The sequence below is a fragment of the Anarhichas minor genome, unplaced genomic scaffold (genome assembly GCF_050575085.1).
Source record: "Anarhichas minor isolate MPS153535 unplaced genomic scaffold, ASM5057508v1 ptg000058l, whole genome shotgun sequence".
NCBI lineage: Eukaryota > Metazoa > Chordata > Actinopteri > Perciformes > Anarhichadidae > Anarhichas > Anarhichas minor.
The window spans coordinates 6,701,484-6,716,588 of record NW_027466504.1 but is presented as its reverse complement, the minus strand read 5'-3'; the positions used below and the strand labels follow the sequence as shown (position 1 = coordinate 6,716,588).

General features: G+C 42.6%; 1 protein-coding gene across 10 annotated transcripts in view; it reads left to right on the top strand.

Moving 5' to 3' along the window:
• Positions 1–15,102, top strand: part of LOC142932744 (heparan-alpha-glucosaminide N-acetyltransferase) — a 24,901-nt gene extending 9,799 nt beyond the window's left edge. For 4 of the 10 annotated variants that reach the window (XM_076076789.1, XM_076076788.1, XM_076076790.1 and 1 more), the window contains 10 exons: positions 2,074–2,150; positions 3,006–3,036; positions 3,134–3,294; positions 5,769–5,881; positions 6,112–6,233; positions 7,080–7,203; positions 7,312–7,398; positions 8,588–8,665; positions 12,423–12,493; positions 14,626–15,102. In XM_076076789.1, the coding sequence (XP_075932904.1) occupies positions 2,074–2,150; positions 3,006–3,036; positions 3,134–3,294; positions 5,769–5,881; positions 6,112–6,233; positions 7,080–7,203; positions 7,312–7,398; positions 8,588–8,665; positions 12,423–12,493; positions 14,626–14,959 (1,198 nt within the window). In that variant the 3' untranslated portion in view covers positions 14,960–15,102. The other 6 variants (XR_012947523.1, XR_012947522.1, XM_076076791.1 and 3 more) reach the window with 6 other exon arrangements.
• Positions 15,103–15,105: the final 3 nt, after the last annotated feature.

The window sequence follows — 15,105 nt, the reverse complement described above, 5'->3', positions numbered from 1 at the left end:
CCCCCCCCCAATAAGTAACAGCTTTCTGCAGAGAACAGATGCATCGTCGACATAAACGCTGAGACATTTCTGAAAGCGAAAGGCTTTTTCTTCTGAGCTGAAAGGTTTTCCTGATCATTGCTCAGGCTGCTTCTGACATGATATACAGAGAGCAGCGGGGTACGGTTGCGTGTTAATTTTTCTAAAAGGATTTGGTTTTTAATCTTGTGCCGCGCTGCTAAAAGCCTGTCGCCGGTTTCCATGCCGTGGAAAATCGCACCGTCAGTAGTTCGCAGTGCCACACGACAGAGGGAACAACTATTACAGCAAAACAATGGATTGTCAGCTGCATTTAGCACCAGCTGGCTGACTCATTCTCTTCATTATTTTGACTGAGCTCCAAGTTTTCCTCTGATTCAGTTTCAGATATGCTCTGATGTTTGGCCACAAAAAAAAAAAAAAAGAACCTTGGCATTTCCACTCAAGTAGTAATTTATTATGACTAGATTGGATGTCCGTGTATTTGATATGGCCGGCACAGGAGGTAACTCAATACTCTGCAGTGATAGAGTGCAACTATCCATTTGCAACGGGGGAAATGTACTAAGCTAACACTAATTGGTAATGCATGTACAGTGATTCAAATCAAAGAAGTCCATAAGCGTCTATCAGCGAGTCATAACCAGTTGTCACTGCTGCAAGCAAGACACATCCATCTGTAATCTGTTAAACTATAAATCACGAATGCCGAATCCCAGACATAAATTAAGTCTATTACTGAAGTGACAAACGCTCATTGGAGAGCTTCACGGGGATATTTACAACTTCAACCTGATTAGGAACCAAGAAACTAGCCTGTGGTGTTTCAACCCTGGACATTATTAACTTAGGTGCGACAGAAAGCAAAGTGACGTCAGTGCACATCATATTAATAAGCACTTGTAGTTTCCCTTCATCCTAATTAGCCACCACTAGTGTCACACGCGTGTGTGGTATTTGTAATGTAAAATTGAGCTCCGCGAGTGCTTTGATTAAAAAGATGGCCAGTAAGCTCTGATGTTGGAGGGATTTTCACCGGGTCTCATCTGGCCAGTAAATTTACCTCTTGTCTTTGTCACTATGGCGACTAATGGATGTGTTTCGTCAAAATTTAAATGATGGCCCGCATTCATATATGTGTGCGCGCATTAGAGAGAACGAGCACACGGACACGTGCCGCAAGGTTTACTCTACTTTAATAGCCCCTTTGAGATGATAGCGGCCGATTTAAAATCTTGTATCAGCAGGTTGGGGCTAAAAGAGCAGTAATGGCTTCGGTGCACCCCTTAATTGAATCTAGGCAGAGAAACAAGAGGAGGCAGAGGAAGATACAGTGCATCTTATCAGGGAGTCTTGTTCTTAGAGGTTGTCCTGATCTTGTTATGCCTCTTAAAGACCCCCTCGATGATATTTATTTTTTATTTTTTGATTCAATAAAACATGAATTAAAAGCATAAATCCAAGTATTTAGGAGGGCGAACGGTCTTTAAATGTGCCTCAGAGCAAACCTCTCGACCATGCAACCGTTTACATTCCCCCACAAGTTTTGTGTTGTGTAATATGCCCCCCCCCCATCCATACACTGACATGCAATGCAAACACCTCTCTTCCCTCCGGTGTCTGATTCAGTGGAGCACTCCATCACGTGTGCTGTGTTTTCAGCAGCCTTGGCCAGTGCTAAAGTATAAAGTGTATCATATATTAGACGCAAAGTCTTTAGTCAGCACTCCTGCTTGGGGAGATCCAGAGGACAAGTGTTCATTTCCTGAGTGATTCATAATGCTTAGATTGCATTACCTTGCATTTGTGAGTGTGACAGAATAAAAAGCCCCTCCTCTGGCCTCTTTGATTCCAAACTTGATATTGTATCAGACGTATTAGTTAGACGGTAAGAAAGCAGTTAGATATGAACATGTTAAGCTTTATTTCTAATTGTTTTAAAACAGTTTTCACACATGTTTCCGTCATTCAGGCTACATCGTGACGGTTAATCCAATTGTTGGTGATTTGCTCAACAGTGTGATATAGTGCCGACTCATTGTAGTGTCTTTGTAGGTTTGCCCTGACGGCGATGGTGTTTGTGAACTATGGAGGAGGAGGCTACTGGTTCTTTCAACATGCACCATGGAATGGTTGAGTAAAGTATAAGACGTACACTATTCAAGTAGATTTAATAGCTGGAAAGACAACAGCTGACAGCGGTCATCCTGTTTCATGGAAAGAGCCGATACTTGTGACATTAATGTGGCCTTCCTTCACATGAAGCCAAATGTGAAATGAATGTGTGAACCCAAAGCTATTAGTCAATGGCAGCGCTCTGCTCATCATATCTGCAACATTTTCTGACCCGTTGTCACTAATTATGATCAATGAAGTCTCAAACCAAACACACATGGGTGCCATTCCTCAAATGAGCCGAATCAAAGGAGCAAATCCATAGATTTAGATTGTTATTAACAACCAGGGAGGAGACGAGAAAGAGGCGGGACCAATGTTTAAATGGCAGCTGGGAGAATATGGGAGGAGCAGTGCGAGTGGAGTACTCGCCTCCTGCAGCAGCCGCTCTGGAGAAAGAGACGGTGGTGAAAGGTTAAAGCGACGTAAATAAAAGTGTTTTAAAAAAGCTAAAACGTCACTGCAACTTTTATGAAATCCATGTCCTGTGTTTAGAGGTGTTCTCAATTAAAATCTTATAATAGCCTCTTTGCCACACCTACAAGGGTGTATTGATTTCAGGGGTGGTTTGATTAATCTTCTCTTTGCTGCTGTCACAGGAGTGTAAACATTTATTCACCTTTTTGAAAATGGAAAGTTAATGACTGAAGCGGCACTTTAAGGACATAACATCGTTCTTAATTTACCTTGTATTCATTTTGGATTGCAGAGATTAGAAAAGGGCAAACAGTGTGAACTGTGTCTAACGGCATCCAATTCCGGTGTGTGTGTGTGTCTATTGATACTAATGCATGCTTCTGGATTTATTGTAGGTCTAACTGTGGCAGATCTTGTCATGCCGTGGTAGGTTTGCCAAAGAGGACTGTCATATATTCCCAGTTCTATTTTAATATATACAAACATACATGTTTTAATAGCACAACACTGTTGTTCCTTCCAGGTTTGTGTTTGTTATTGGGACTTCAGTGGTGTTGGCTTTCAGATCCATGCAGAGGAGAGGAGTTAGCCGCCTGCAGCTGCTGCGCAAGATCTCCTGGAGAACAGTCGTCCTCCTGATGCTTGGCTTCTGCTTCCTCAACTACTCTCCACGAGACGGACCACGTAGGTGCAAAACATGTGGCGCAGGATGGAACAAACGCATTATGTTTTGTTCTGTACTGGAGACGATGATTAAAACACAGACTCTGGTATGTCTAATAATATGTCCACTTGTTACATGTACGGCACATTAGCAACATCGGAGAACAGAAAAGAGGCCTCTCTTGCGTTAATGCACCTGTTAGTCTGAAAAATGAAGCTGGGTAAAAAAAAACTGCATAGGCTTTATATTATGTGACATCTAAAGATTCATTCCATATTATCGCATACAAACCTGCAACAATTGGTGGTTAAATCAAATAGACAGATTTAATCAGCAACTATATGCAGAACATTTGATCATTGGTGAATTTACACTTTGTCTTGACTTAGCTTTATAGCAAACTGAATATGTTTTTGACTGCATGCTGGTGGCACAAAACCAGACATGTATCAATAGTAGCTTGGGTTCCAGGAATTTTCATGGCCATTTTTCTCTGTTTTCTTATGTTTTACAGACCAAAAGAATCAGCAGACTGATTTGATTAGGACAATAATCTCTATCTGCAGCCCTAATATAGTAGAAGATACGTGTAATATAGTTTATATTTGTCATGTTCATAATATGCACAAACGAAATGCCTTTGGTCATGTGACAAAGACAAAGATGTGTTTTGATCCAGATGTGTGATAAAAGCCAAAGCTGCAGGGCTGTGTCGGGGTTAGAGGAGGGGGAAAATCCCCATTTCATCGTCCACCTGGGGATGCACAGGGCGCCCTGCACACATTAGCCATCCCCAGTGCTAATGGACTTTCCTGGGTGAATGTCTGCGTAACTGGGTTAACAAAAATATTATTATTGTGAGTGTGCAGTCTCACAACCCAGCACCAGGGGACGTTTAACGGGGCAGATTGAGCAAAAACAACCACTGCGGTAATGGACAATTACAAACAGATAGTGTTACACTCTTCAGCCCCATGCAGCTGCTGTAGAGGCTGCTGCTGATCATAACAGCAGAGTGACTTTTACCATAAACTGCAGCTTTGCCCTCCGTCTCCAAGGACGTCCTCTGCAGTTCAGTCCCAGGGTCTGATCTAATAAGAGAGTGGAGTCATACCGGCTGAATACGTTAAACCGGTTCAATGTCAGACGGGACAGAAGAAGGTGTTAACCTTTGACAGAAAGCATGAATCATTTCAAATAAATGCCGCTACGGTTAGATCATCATCAAAGCAGTCACCTTGAAACTCCAGTTTTTGTTATTTCATTTTTATTTTGTCACTCAAATGACAGACTTGCACACTACGTTGTTGGTTTAGACGTTTAGAAAGCACTTCATTTAATGGATGAATTTCACATTCAATTAAATAAACGAGTTGTGGCGAAGCTGAACGCGTCTGTTTCTCTTGATTGTGTGAATCAAAAACATTATTTTGCTCAAGGCGACAGTGTGGATTTTAAATATTCAATCTTTGACCATTTTACATCTTTTTTGGATGATGACAAGTTACAAGAATTGATCAGTCGGATGAAGATGAGGTCAGAACGTCAGATTCAAACACCTACTGACGCGCAGCCTTCAGAGGATGTTCAAATAACAAAAACACTTTTTTTTTTTAAACGTTTTTGGCTCAGCTATTTGCTCTACTTATGACTTTATTCTGTTCTGCTCACTTCCGCCATACAATCATTGTTTTATTCACTGAAAGTGCTCAGAGATGGGAAGTAGACAGCAGAGCTTTCACTTCTTAAATGATATTGAACGCCAGAAAGGGTCTCAATTCCACACCCAAAAAAAACCTCTACATAAATTCATCAAAAAGTGAAACAAAAGATTTTACAGTTTCCTGCTAAACGGTGACTTTCAGGATTGTTTTTTTCATTTAAGTGACACATGTGTGTGGGGAGACAGATACAGTTAGTTATCTGGGTGGAGGTGTAACCAGCAGATGTAACAAATGTGTCATAAGTAAGAGCTTCCTCCTTTCCCATGAAAGGAGAGATTTCCGCCTCTTATTTGATTTGTCCGGATCAATGATTGGGATTACACGGGTTTTCACGGCACTTTGTGCGGCAAAGAGGTTTTCAATTAACTAATGTCTAGATTACCATCAATCTCTCAACCACAAGCCCATTTTATCTCCCCCCCCCCCCCCCCCCCAATTTGTCGAGACAAAGAGATAACTGGGAATCTTTGATTAGCTTCCCAGGTTCTTGACGTGTCCGTATCCTGAAGGCTGACACCATTTCCCAGTGTGGCCAGCTGTCCATCATCCTCCTTCAGGAAGTAGTAGCACTGTGGTGGAATGATGGAGACGAGGTTCTCATGTCCTCCATCAATCTCCTGATTTATAATCTGCTCAGATCAGCAGGAAAAGCTCCACACCACTGAGTTCTATCTGTGCTTGTACATGAGTTGTAAGGTCATGTGTTCATCATCATTGGGTGTCAAGGCACTTGTAGGTGTTCATGCTGTGTGTCGTTGACCGTGTTTCAGTGTCCTGGTCCTGGCTGAGGGTCCCTGGAGTGCTGCAGCGTCTGGGCTTCACCTACTTTGTTCTGTCTCTCCTGCAGACCTTCTGGGGCCAGAAAGAAATCCCACTGAGAGCGGTGAGCAGCTCTGTCAAGTCCACTTTAGGCTGTCATTACACACCAGGGGGACAAAGGAGTCCAGCCTGAGACAAACACATTTATAAAAAGCTAATTTGCTGCCAAGGTGCACCTTGGATTCCTTAGTCTGTTATTGTTGCTGGGATAGCTGGCCAAACATGCATCCAAATACAGTTGTTAAACGGTGTCAAAGAAGATGAGCAGAAGATTGTTTGTGTGCTGTGATGCAGAACCCCTGGTGGAGCCCCGTCCAGGACGTGGTCCTCTACTGGCCACAGTGGCTGATTATCATCCTGCTTGAGACTCTGTGGCTCTGCATCACTTTGCTCATGCCCGTACCCAACTGCCCCACGTAAGTCCAAACAAGGTTCCCTCTGTTGTGTAACTGACCAAGTGCAATCCTCTCATTAATCAACCGCACACATATGCTAAACATGTAAATCTCTCCATGCTGAGATGATCTCCAGTTGGGGCTGCAAGCAGCGGTGTTAATGTGCACCTTGTGTTGCTGGTGTTATGAACCGCCGTGATTTATGGGCCTGTGGTGGATGCTTCAGAGGGCATAATTAGCCAATCTCAGTCTGTCATGTGCAATAAGAGGAGCGGAGGCAGAGGATCCATCTTCCTCGCTCGGCGTCTTCTGCTCAGTGCTGCTTCTTTTTCACCCCATTTCTGTGGCCCTGCATGGCATCAGTGTTAAAATACAGTGTTCAAATAGCTTGAGTTCAAACAGTAGCACTGTCTCTTCCAACGTCTTAATTTGTTTTGTTTTGCTTTATTTATTTATTTTTTTGTAGAATGTGAGGATGATAATGATGCGTTTTATTTATAGGTGCCCTCAGGGACACCTTACAGGCACAGTTAAAAAGCAGCAGTGTATCAGAAAATCAAACAAACCAGAAATATACAATAATAAGTGTATGTATTAATTAATGAATTAAAGTGAATATCTTGTGAGAGAGAGTTTGTGCAGAGCAGCTGAAGGCTGAGTCTAGACCTCATGGTAGTCAGCGATATGTGGTGAACACAAACCTCGTACAAAGCTTCAAGCAGTCGGATAGAAAAACCTGCCTGAGGAAGTCTGTGTCTCGTGTTCCTTGCATTTTGTTTCATTATTTAATCACTTATTATTTTGTTACTTTTTCGATGTTAAAAAAATGTCTTTTAATACTGATTGTTCTATAATGTTTGCTATCAGAGGGTATTTGGGAGCTGGTGGAATCGGTGATAACGGTCTTTACCCAAACTGCACTGGAGGCGCAGCAGGATACATTGATAGCTGGATGTTCGGTGACAACATGTACAGATATCCTACATGCAAAGTAAGATCTTTTTCACACACACTATTCATTATTTTATCCATCTATCTCAAAACCTTACAGGTGGAATTAAAACCACCTTGCTGGTCCTTTTCATCTTGCTTTTTCCAGGAAATATATCGCACCACGCAGCCCTTTGACCCAGAGGGGGTTCTGGGTACAATCAACTCCATTGTCATGGGATTCCTGGGGATGCAGGTACGATGGATCGTTTATTTCTCCTGATCTGAGTTCTTTTTAAGGTGTCAGCAAGTTAGTTTTTATTTAGTTCCAAATTTCCTACTGCTTAGAATTGGAGTAATGTTTTTCATGATACTGTATTTTGAAAATGTGTAGTTTAGCTCAGTTCAGGTTATTTATTGAATAATTATGAAGGCTAATTAAAGCAGTCAGGTCACCCTGAATGGGTTTTGTGATATCTGACATTTAATTTGTGACGCTCAAACCATTTTAAATTCACATTTGAAAAACTTTGTTGGCACCACTGTCGCAACTGAATCGCTCTCCATTTCCCCCCCCCCAGAGTAAGTAAGTACAAATAAACGGTTGCAATCAAGTGACCTGGAACAATTTCAGGAAATGCTGGTTTTGTGTTTCATAAATTTATTGTCGCACGTCGACGCAACTTCTAGGAACGTCTTTTATTAAAAGAATGTCCTACGTAAAGGACCAGTGCTAATAAAATGGGCTATCGTACCGTTTTTAACAGCAGGGTTTTACCATTTCTTTCTAGTGTCAGTATACCGTGCAACACTGGAAGAGAGGGGCCGACGCTAGAGACAACAAACCCGTAAATCATTCTGAAGAACAAATGTACACATCCCCACCTCCTAGCAGTAGTTAACTGTGTATGTGAACGACTCTTTGTAAGTGCACAGCTGCCCCCCTTTAATGACAAAATGTTGTGAGGAAAAAGTGAAGAGAGAGAGAGCTTTAGGTCTTTAGACCTGAGCTTCTGATGGCGACTGTGTCACTCATAACCATTTGTGTTGTGGGAAGTAGCCATGCAAAAGCAGCCACATTGCTCAATTCCCAGTGGGCGGTTAGCACTGAGCCCTTCAGTCAGCGAGTCTTAGACGACACGCCAGGTGTCCGCTGCCCTCCTCTGTGCTCGCCCGTGCTAATGTCCTCAGCTGAAACATATTCGTCATCACCAAATTAATCAGAGGGTGTGGATGACTTCCACCCCACATCTGGAGAAATGTGACCGCCACGTCAGGGACACGCCATTGACACGGCATTGACGCCCACATCCCAGGCATATTCGGTTACCCAAGGACAAATGCATGTCCACACCGGTTGTTGGTGTTTACTTAGTATTTCTCATTAAATGTACGATTAAATGAGTTGTGGTGTCTGTGCTTATCTCTGCCTCCTTCTACCACAGGCCGGGAAAATCATCATGTTCTACAAGGGGACGAACATCCACATCCTCTGTCGATTCCTAGTGTGGGCCGTCATCCTGGTACGTTACATCATGCGGAGGCTGTAAACACAGCTGGTAAAGCAAATGAGTATAAAAGTCAATTGATCATTGAAAACCAAGACAACAAATCACTTAAAACATCGTCCTGCCTCTATGACTCACACAGAACTAGGCACTTTTATGGTTTTGCCTTGCAACTTGTTTTCCTGCCACTCAGGTATTACTCATAGCCGCTGAAGCCAGTCATTAGCAGGACTTAGTTGAGGACATGTGTGTGATCTCGGTACAATTAAACAACATCCATGTGTGGCTGTGTTTCCGGGCAGGCATGGGTATCCAGCGCCTCAAGGGCATACACACTGTCTCTCATTGCCTGTGTGCCTCACATGTGGTTTTAGATTAAAAGAGTTGTGCATATTACTTACAGTCTACTGCATCTGATGAAGAGACTGGCTAATTCATAAACCTGCACAGTCTCAACAAATATTTACAGACCAATCACATGACGGTATGGATATAGTGGAATAACAGAAATAGATCAAAGTCCATTCAAACCCAGAATAAAAAGATTAATTTCTTCATAAATCTGCGACGAGAGCATTCGTGGTTGTATTTGTTTTGGATCTGTGTTCGTTCTGGGTGGTCTCAAAACACAAGAAGAGGCAAGCTGGCCTCTATTTCATTGAGAGGGGGAATGCGTCCCACAGGGAGAAGCCAAGTGTTACACGAGACGGCCCGTTTTGCATTTCTAAACCTGTGACAGGAGGCTGTGAAGTCTGCTCTAACGAGATTGACAGATATCCATGTAGAAAGGCTTTGCCGAGCTCTGCTTGGCCGCTGTCTGTATATGCACGTACAGCGAGATGCTGCAGAGATGTAGCCGGTTTGCAAAGTGTTGTTAGTAGGAGCCTGCAATGCCGTGGAGGCAGACATCCTGAGCTGGCAGTGCTGTGACCTGAAGCGATGATGGAGCTGGAGGAGCCGGCTGCATCACTCAGCCTTTGAAATAAAACTGTGCAGGATGAAAAGGAAAAACACAGAAACGGATCCAATTAGTTTTAGGTTGTGTACGTTGTTGTACATTACTGTTACTTTTCTACTATTTTAGATATCAGGTTCCTGCAGACTGTGTCACTGTTTGACCAATGTGATTAAATCACACTGAAGGTTCTTAAACTAAGCAAACGACTTCATCCATTAGCTTAGTTTTTATCACTGCTACATCTGACATGTAGGTTTGTCGCAGCAAGTCAAGTTTATTTATTTAGCCCAATATCGCATGCAATATCTCAATGGAGTTGTCAGGCCTGTGATGCTAACGGCTCCTCTTCTAGCCCATACTTTCCACAAAGAAAAACAAAAATCCCCCAAAAACCTCAGCATGTGAGAAAACAAGACGAGGAGTGCACAGTCATGCTCGCAGCTCCGTGAGGCTGCATTTAGCCACAGCAATGCTTTGCGCTAAATGCCAACATGCTAACATGCTCACAATAACAACATGCAAGCAGTTATGTTTACCGTGTTACAGTTTAGCGTGTTAGCATGCTAACATTTGCTAATAGCACTAAATATAAAATACAGCTAAGGCTGACTGTAATATCATTAGTTTAGCAGATATTTGGTCATAAACCACAGTATTGAGTATTTTGATTTTGAATATTAAGATCTGATGATGTAATGTGGAAAGTAAGAGAATCACCAAAGGTCTGGTTTCTACCAGGACATGACAAACATGACATCAGGTGCATTGGCCTTTCGTCCTTGTGGTAGGAGCATGAGACGAGCCGAAAGATAAACAAGACATCAGGTTCACTACTGATGAGATACAGACCAGATTGACTACTTCTCTTAGGGGACTGCTGTGTCATTGTCAGTGTCTGTGTTTTTCTCTATCAGTGGTACATCTTTTAAAACTTTCCATGATTCTAAAACATATTTTCCCATTACAGTAAAGTCGGGGCTCCACAATTCCTTAAGATTCATCATCTGGGAACCATGAATGTCTGTACCAGATTATACAAACACATTTTTTTAGTTGTCAAGACTATACACATTTTCAAGACAATTTGTTCAACAGCTGTTTCATTCTGGAACAAAGTGGTGGACAGACAGACAAACACTGCCGTCCCCGAACAACAAACAAGAAAACTAAAAGGTTGTTTAAACCCATACTACAACAATATTGTAATCCAATAAGTATTTCATAATTGTAATAGGTCAGGATGTGATCAGGTAAGAATCCTCTTCATATATGTGAGAATCAATTGAAATTCTCTTGTGAGAATTGAATGTCGTTAACCTCAATTCTTAAATGACAAATCTCCCCATTATGTCTCCCGGTGTTGAATCTTATTGACTATCATTGTGGAGCGAGTGACTGGAGGGAGCTGAAATATATTAGATCCATTTGGCTTCTCCCAGAGGCACAGAGTGATAAAGTAACACACGAGGAAATAAATAAACATTAGGCGTTTATGTTTCCCCCACTGTATCTCTTGGTTCACCGGCTGTTGCTACATAGACGGTGGGGATGCTACTCAAGATTGTGATGCTGGAGATGTTATATTCAGGATCATACAGCGTTTAGTGACTGATCAATACAGGGACTTAAAATCCTGCTTAACTGAAATGGAGAATAACAATAAAATAGATTTTCTCACGTTGCAATGGTTGATAGAGAGAGCTGGCCTTCTTTTTTTTATTGATTCTGGGAAGAGATACAGACCAGATGTGTAAAGTACGAATACAGCCTATGATCGCCCCACATGTTCTGCTGCGTTTGTATATTTACTTTAGTTTCTTCTTTAATCTCTAAAGCTAAATAAGCTAAATCTGTTTGTAGTCCCACAAAAGAAAGAAAGCTAAATATGTTGTTGGCCTGCTCTTCATATTGCCTTTTCGAATCTGATTTTGCCTGAGAGGGGAGGAAGAGCAGAGCTGAACTGCCTCTAGTTTCAGACATGTGCTCTTAACATTAGCAGGTCGTCTCGGTGGAGGAGGGAGCTCATTTCTGCAGGCATTCAACCACAGGATTGATATTATGCACAGGAGGTTCACCAACCAGAACCAGAAAGTGTTGATACAGTAAAAGACAAGCCAGGTTTTACACCACAGCTCTCTGTGGTTTGATTTTTTTTGCGGCGGATTGATATTCAGGGGCGACCATGCATCTTCCTCCTAATAAACAACAGCCCCTGTTAATTAAAATCCAACGATCAGGCTCCAGAAGTGAGATTGAAATTGAGCGATTGCCCCACATACCAGCCCCGTCCCACATCCTGCTGCCTGGATAGCCTGGAGACTCAATCGTGCCCCGGCTAGGCTATTTCCACACCATCGATTCTGTCATCTATACACATGATGGATATGCACCTAACTAGCATGTTTGGACTCTGATCCATTGCCCTGGGTTTGTCTCTGGAGCACACAACGTTTCCTCAAGTATCTAAATCACATGTAAAGGTAAATAGATGAGACAATAAAAGCTTTTATTGAGATCATACACAGTTCCTCTGTATCGCGGCTGATGAGGCTGTGGAGTTGACTTCAGACGGGGTGTGACCCTGTAGGTGGCTGTCTTTGAGGTGCACGACATTCCAGTGTGGAGGCTCAAATTGCCGTGTTTGCATTCCGATATTGTGTGTGTGTGACTTGATGGATCTTAATCATCTGACTTTCAGATAATCGGTTAATCTGCCGGACTCTCTTTATTCTGTTGCCTCACGTTTTAGCAGCCCAATACTGCTTGCTTTATCGCCCTCCATCGATTTGAAATCTGTTTCATTTCCACCCTCAGGGAATCTCTGCAGCCATCCTTTCTAAGTGCACACGAGACGGAGGATTTATACCTGTCAATAAAAACCTTTGGTAAGTGCTTCCTGACCCTCTAAATCCAGCCACTTTTCCTCACAAAAGAAAGGATGGGTTTCCAACGGGCACAAATCAAGGCTGCTAAAACACGCGTTTACTTACCTCTAACGACAGCTACGACTGTAAATAATCACCCGCGCTGTCGGGAGTGTGAGGTGGAGAGGTTATACAGCCTCACAACATGATCACTCTTCCTTACAGCCAGGAAAATAGAGGACGCTTTATCCTCTCTACTCACTCGCTACACATTTTACCAGCTCTGTGTGATGGAATGAGATCAAGCTCTGGGAAAAGGCATCTATACAACCACAGTGTTGTCTCACCGCTCCCAAGCTATCATATGCCTTTTTGGTAAAACAAGGCGCGGCATCTTGATAAGTGTGTATAATGGTTTTGCATGAAATGCAGCGTAATTTGAACCTCAGGCGCAGATTACTTTACGACCTATGCATTTGTTCCACTCCCACATTCCCCTTAATATGATGTGAATCATTTTAATGTTGCAGCAGGAAGAATACCATTTCATCTGTGATGTGTAAGCAAATTCTTCATGATGTTCCACAGGGGCCCCCGCTAACGCTGTGCTCATCCCTCGCCATTACCTGCCTGGCTTTTATAGGCAGTTCATCATACACAGGTTATTGAGCTCTTGAGTACAAGTCCCTGCCTGGATGTCTAGAAGTAATTAACTCCCAGCTAAGAATCCTTTTTGGCCCCACTTCAGCTGAGATAAAAAGCCCACTGCAAGGAGGCTCCGGGAGGCAGCCATTTTACATCAGATGATATTACATCAAACATTCTTGCACTTAGGAACAGACAGGGACATGGCTGGCTGGCACGGCTCCACGGGGACACGTGCCAAGGATCCACCGCTGATGCCGGGACAGTTTGCTGGATTGGCTCGAGACCCCTGGGCGTTATTTAGCTGCAGCACAGGATTGATAGACTCTGTGTTTTTACACCCTTGTTCACACCGTACCACTTACATTTTAGTGATGCCCAGATGTACGTTGTTGTAAAGTGTTGCTGATGGTCTGTCTCTCCAGGTCGTTGTCCTATGTGGTGTGTATGGGCTGTTTCTCCTTCCTGCTGCTGGGAGGCATGTACTTTGTCATCGATATTAAGGGCTGGTGGGGCGGACAGCCGTTCATATACCCAGGTACTGTTTGTTCACAAATCAACGGGCTCACTGTATTACACTGCTATGTTATGCTTTGGTTACAAACATTATTGGCACATGATTAAGCACCTTGACTACATTGAAAAATGCAGTTATTTTCTTAAAGCTGTTATTGTGGTAACATTTTTATATTAACAATGGGTCATGTGACTACTTGTAGATCTAAACAGCTTTATTGAACGTTGTAACATCTTTCAGCTCGCTGTTTTATTTTTCTAGCCTGTAACTGTAATGTTTTGGTCTCCCCCCTCTCAATGTTGTTTCCATAAACAGGCGGCTGTATTCAGCTAAAATGCTCTTGAAGCCCACTGTACACAGCCTACCCAGCAGCAGACAGACATAGTTAGCGGCTAGCTGGTGAACATAGCGGAGCATTTAGCAGCTAAAGAGTCATATTTCCCTCAGAAGTTGGCAGAGAGCAAAACAGAGCTACAAGGAGAGTGAATATTGAACTTGAGGCCAAATTCCTGCGTACTTTTCTTTGTCTCTGTCGGATGTGTAAATAAGCAACCGTTTGCTAACAAGTTCGCCACGTCAACTTTAGATATGATGACATGTCAGTGTTGCGTTTACAGCTCAAACATCAGTTAAATCAGGCGCAAAGGAGAAATTCTGGTACATTTCAACCTGAAATAATTGCAGCCATGTTGACGACACCTTAAGTTCACTTTGCACTCGTTACCTCCATTGAAGTAATTGGGGAAACAGGAAGTCTGATATATCTGAGCAAGCAAATGCAAAACCAGTTTTATATTTAATTCTTTAGTCTTGATCAGACTCAGAGGCGAGGGTTTAAAATGATTAATGTAAAATGTAACTTTATTTTGAAATATATATTTTGTCCGAATAAAAGTTTTCCAAATCTCTACAGCGGAGGTGGTGAGAGGTACAAATACTTTACATTAGAACAGAGTAGTCCTGTTTGACTCTGCTCCTCTCCTCTCCTCAGGGATGAACTCCATCTTTGTCTATGTTGGCCACTCTCTCCTGGGTTTCTACTTCCCCTTCAGCTGGGAGATGCGCTTCCAGGAGAGCCACTGGGAGTGGCTCTTCCAAAGCCTGTGGGCGACCGCTCTGTGGGTGCTCATCGCTTACCTGCTGTACAGGAAGAAATTCTTCCTCAAAATATAAACCAGGATGATCAAATGTCCCCTTTTCATTCTATAGATGCAATTTTTTTTTGTTCGACGCAAATGATATTCATGTTAAATTATATAGATTATCATAACTTCAGTGGGAAAAATCTGGCCTACTGTTGTTTGCATGTGAATGAATTGTACTGACGCTAATATCCAAGCCTTCTGATAAAACAAGCAGCTCAGAGAAAGTGCTTTTAAGTTTTTATCAAACATGCTGCAGCACAGCAAACAAGTATGAAAATGTTCATCCATGAAACCCATTAAATCGGCACATAATTTCTAAAGAACAT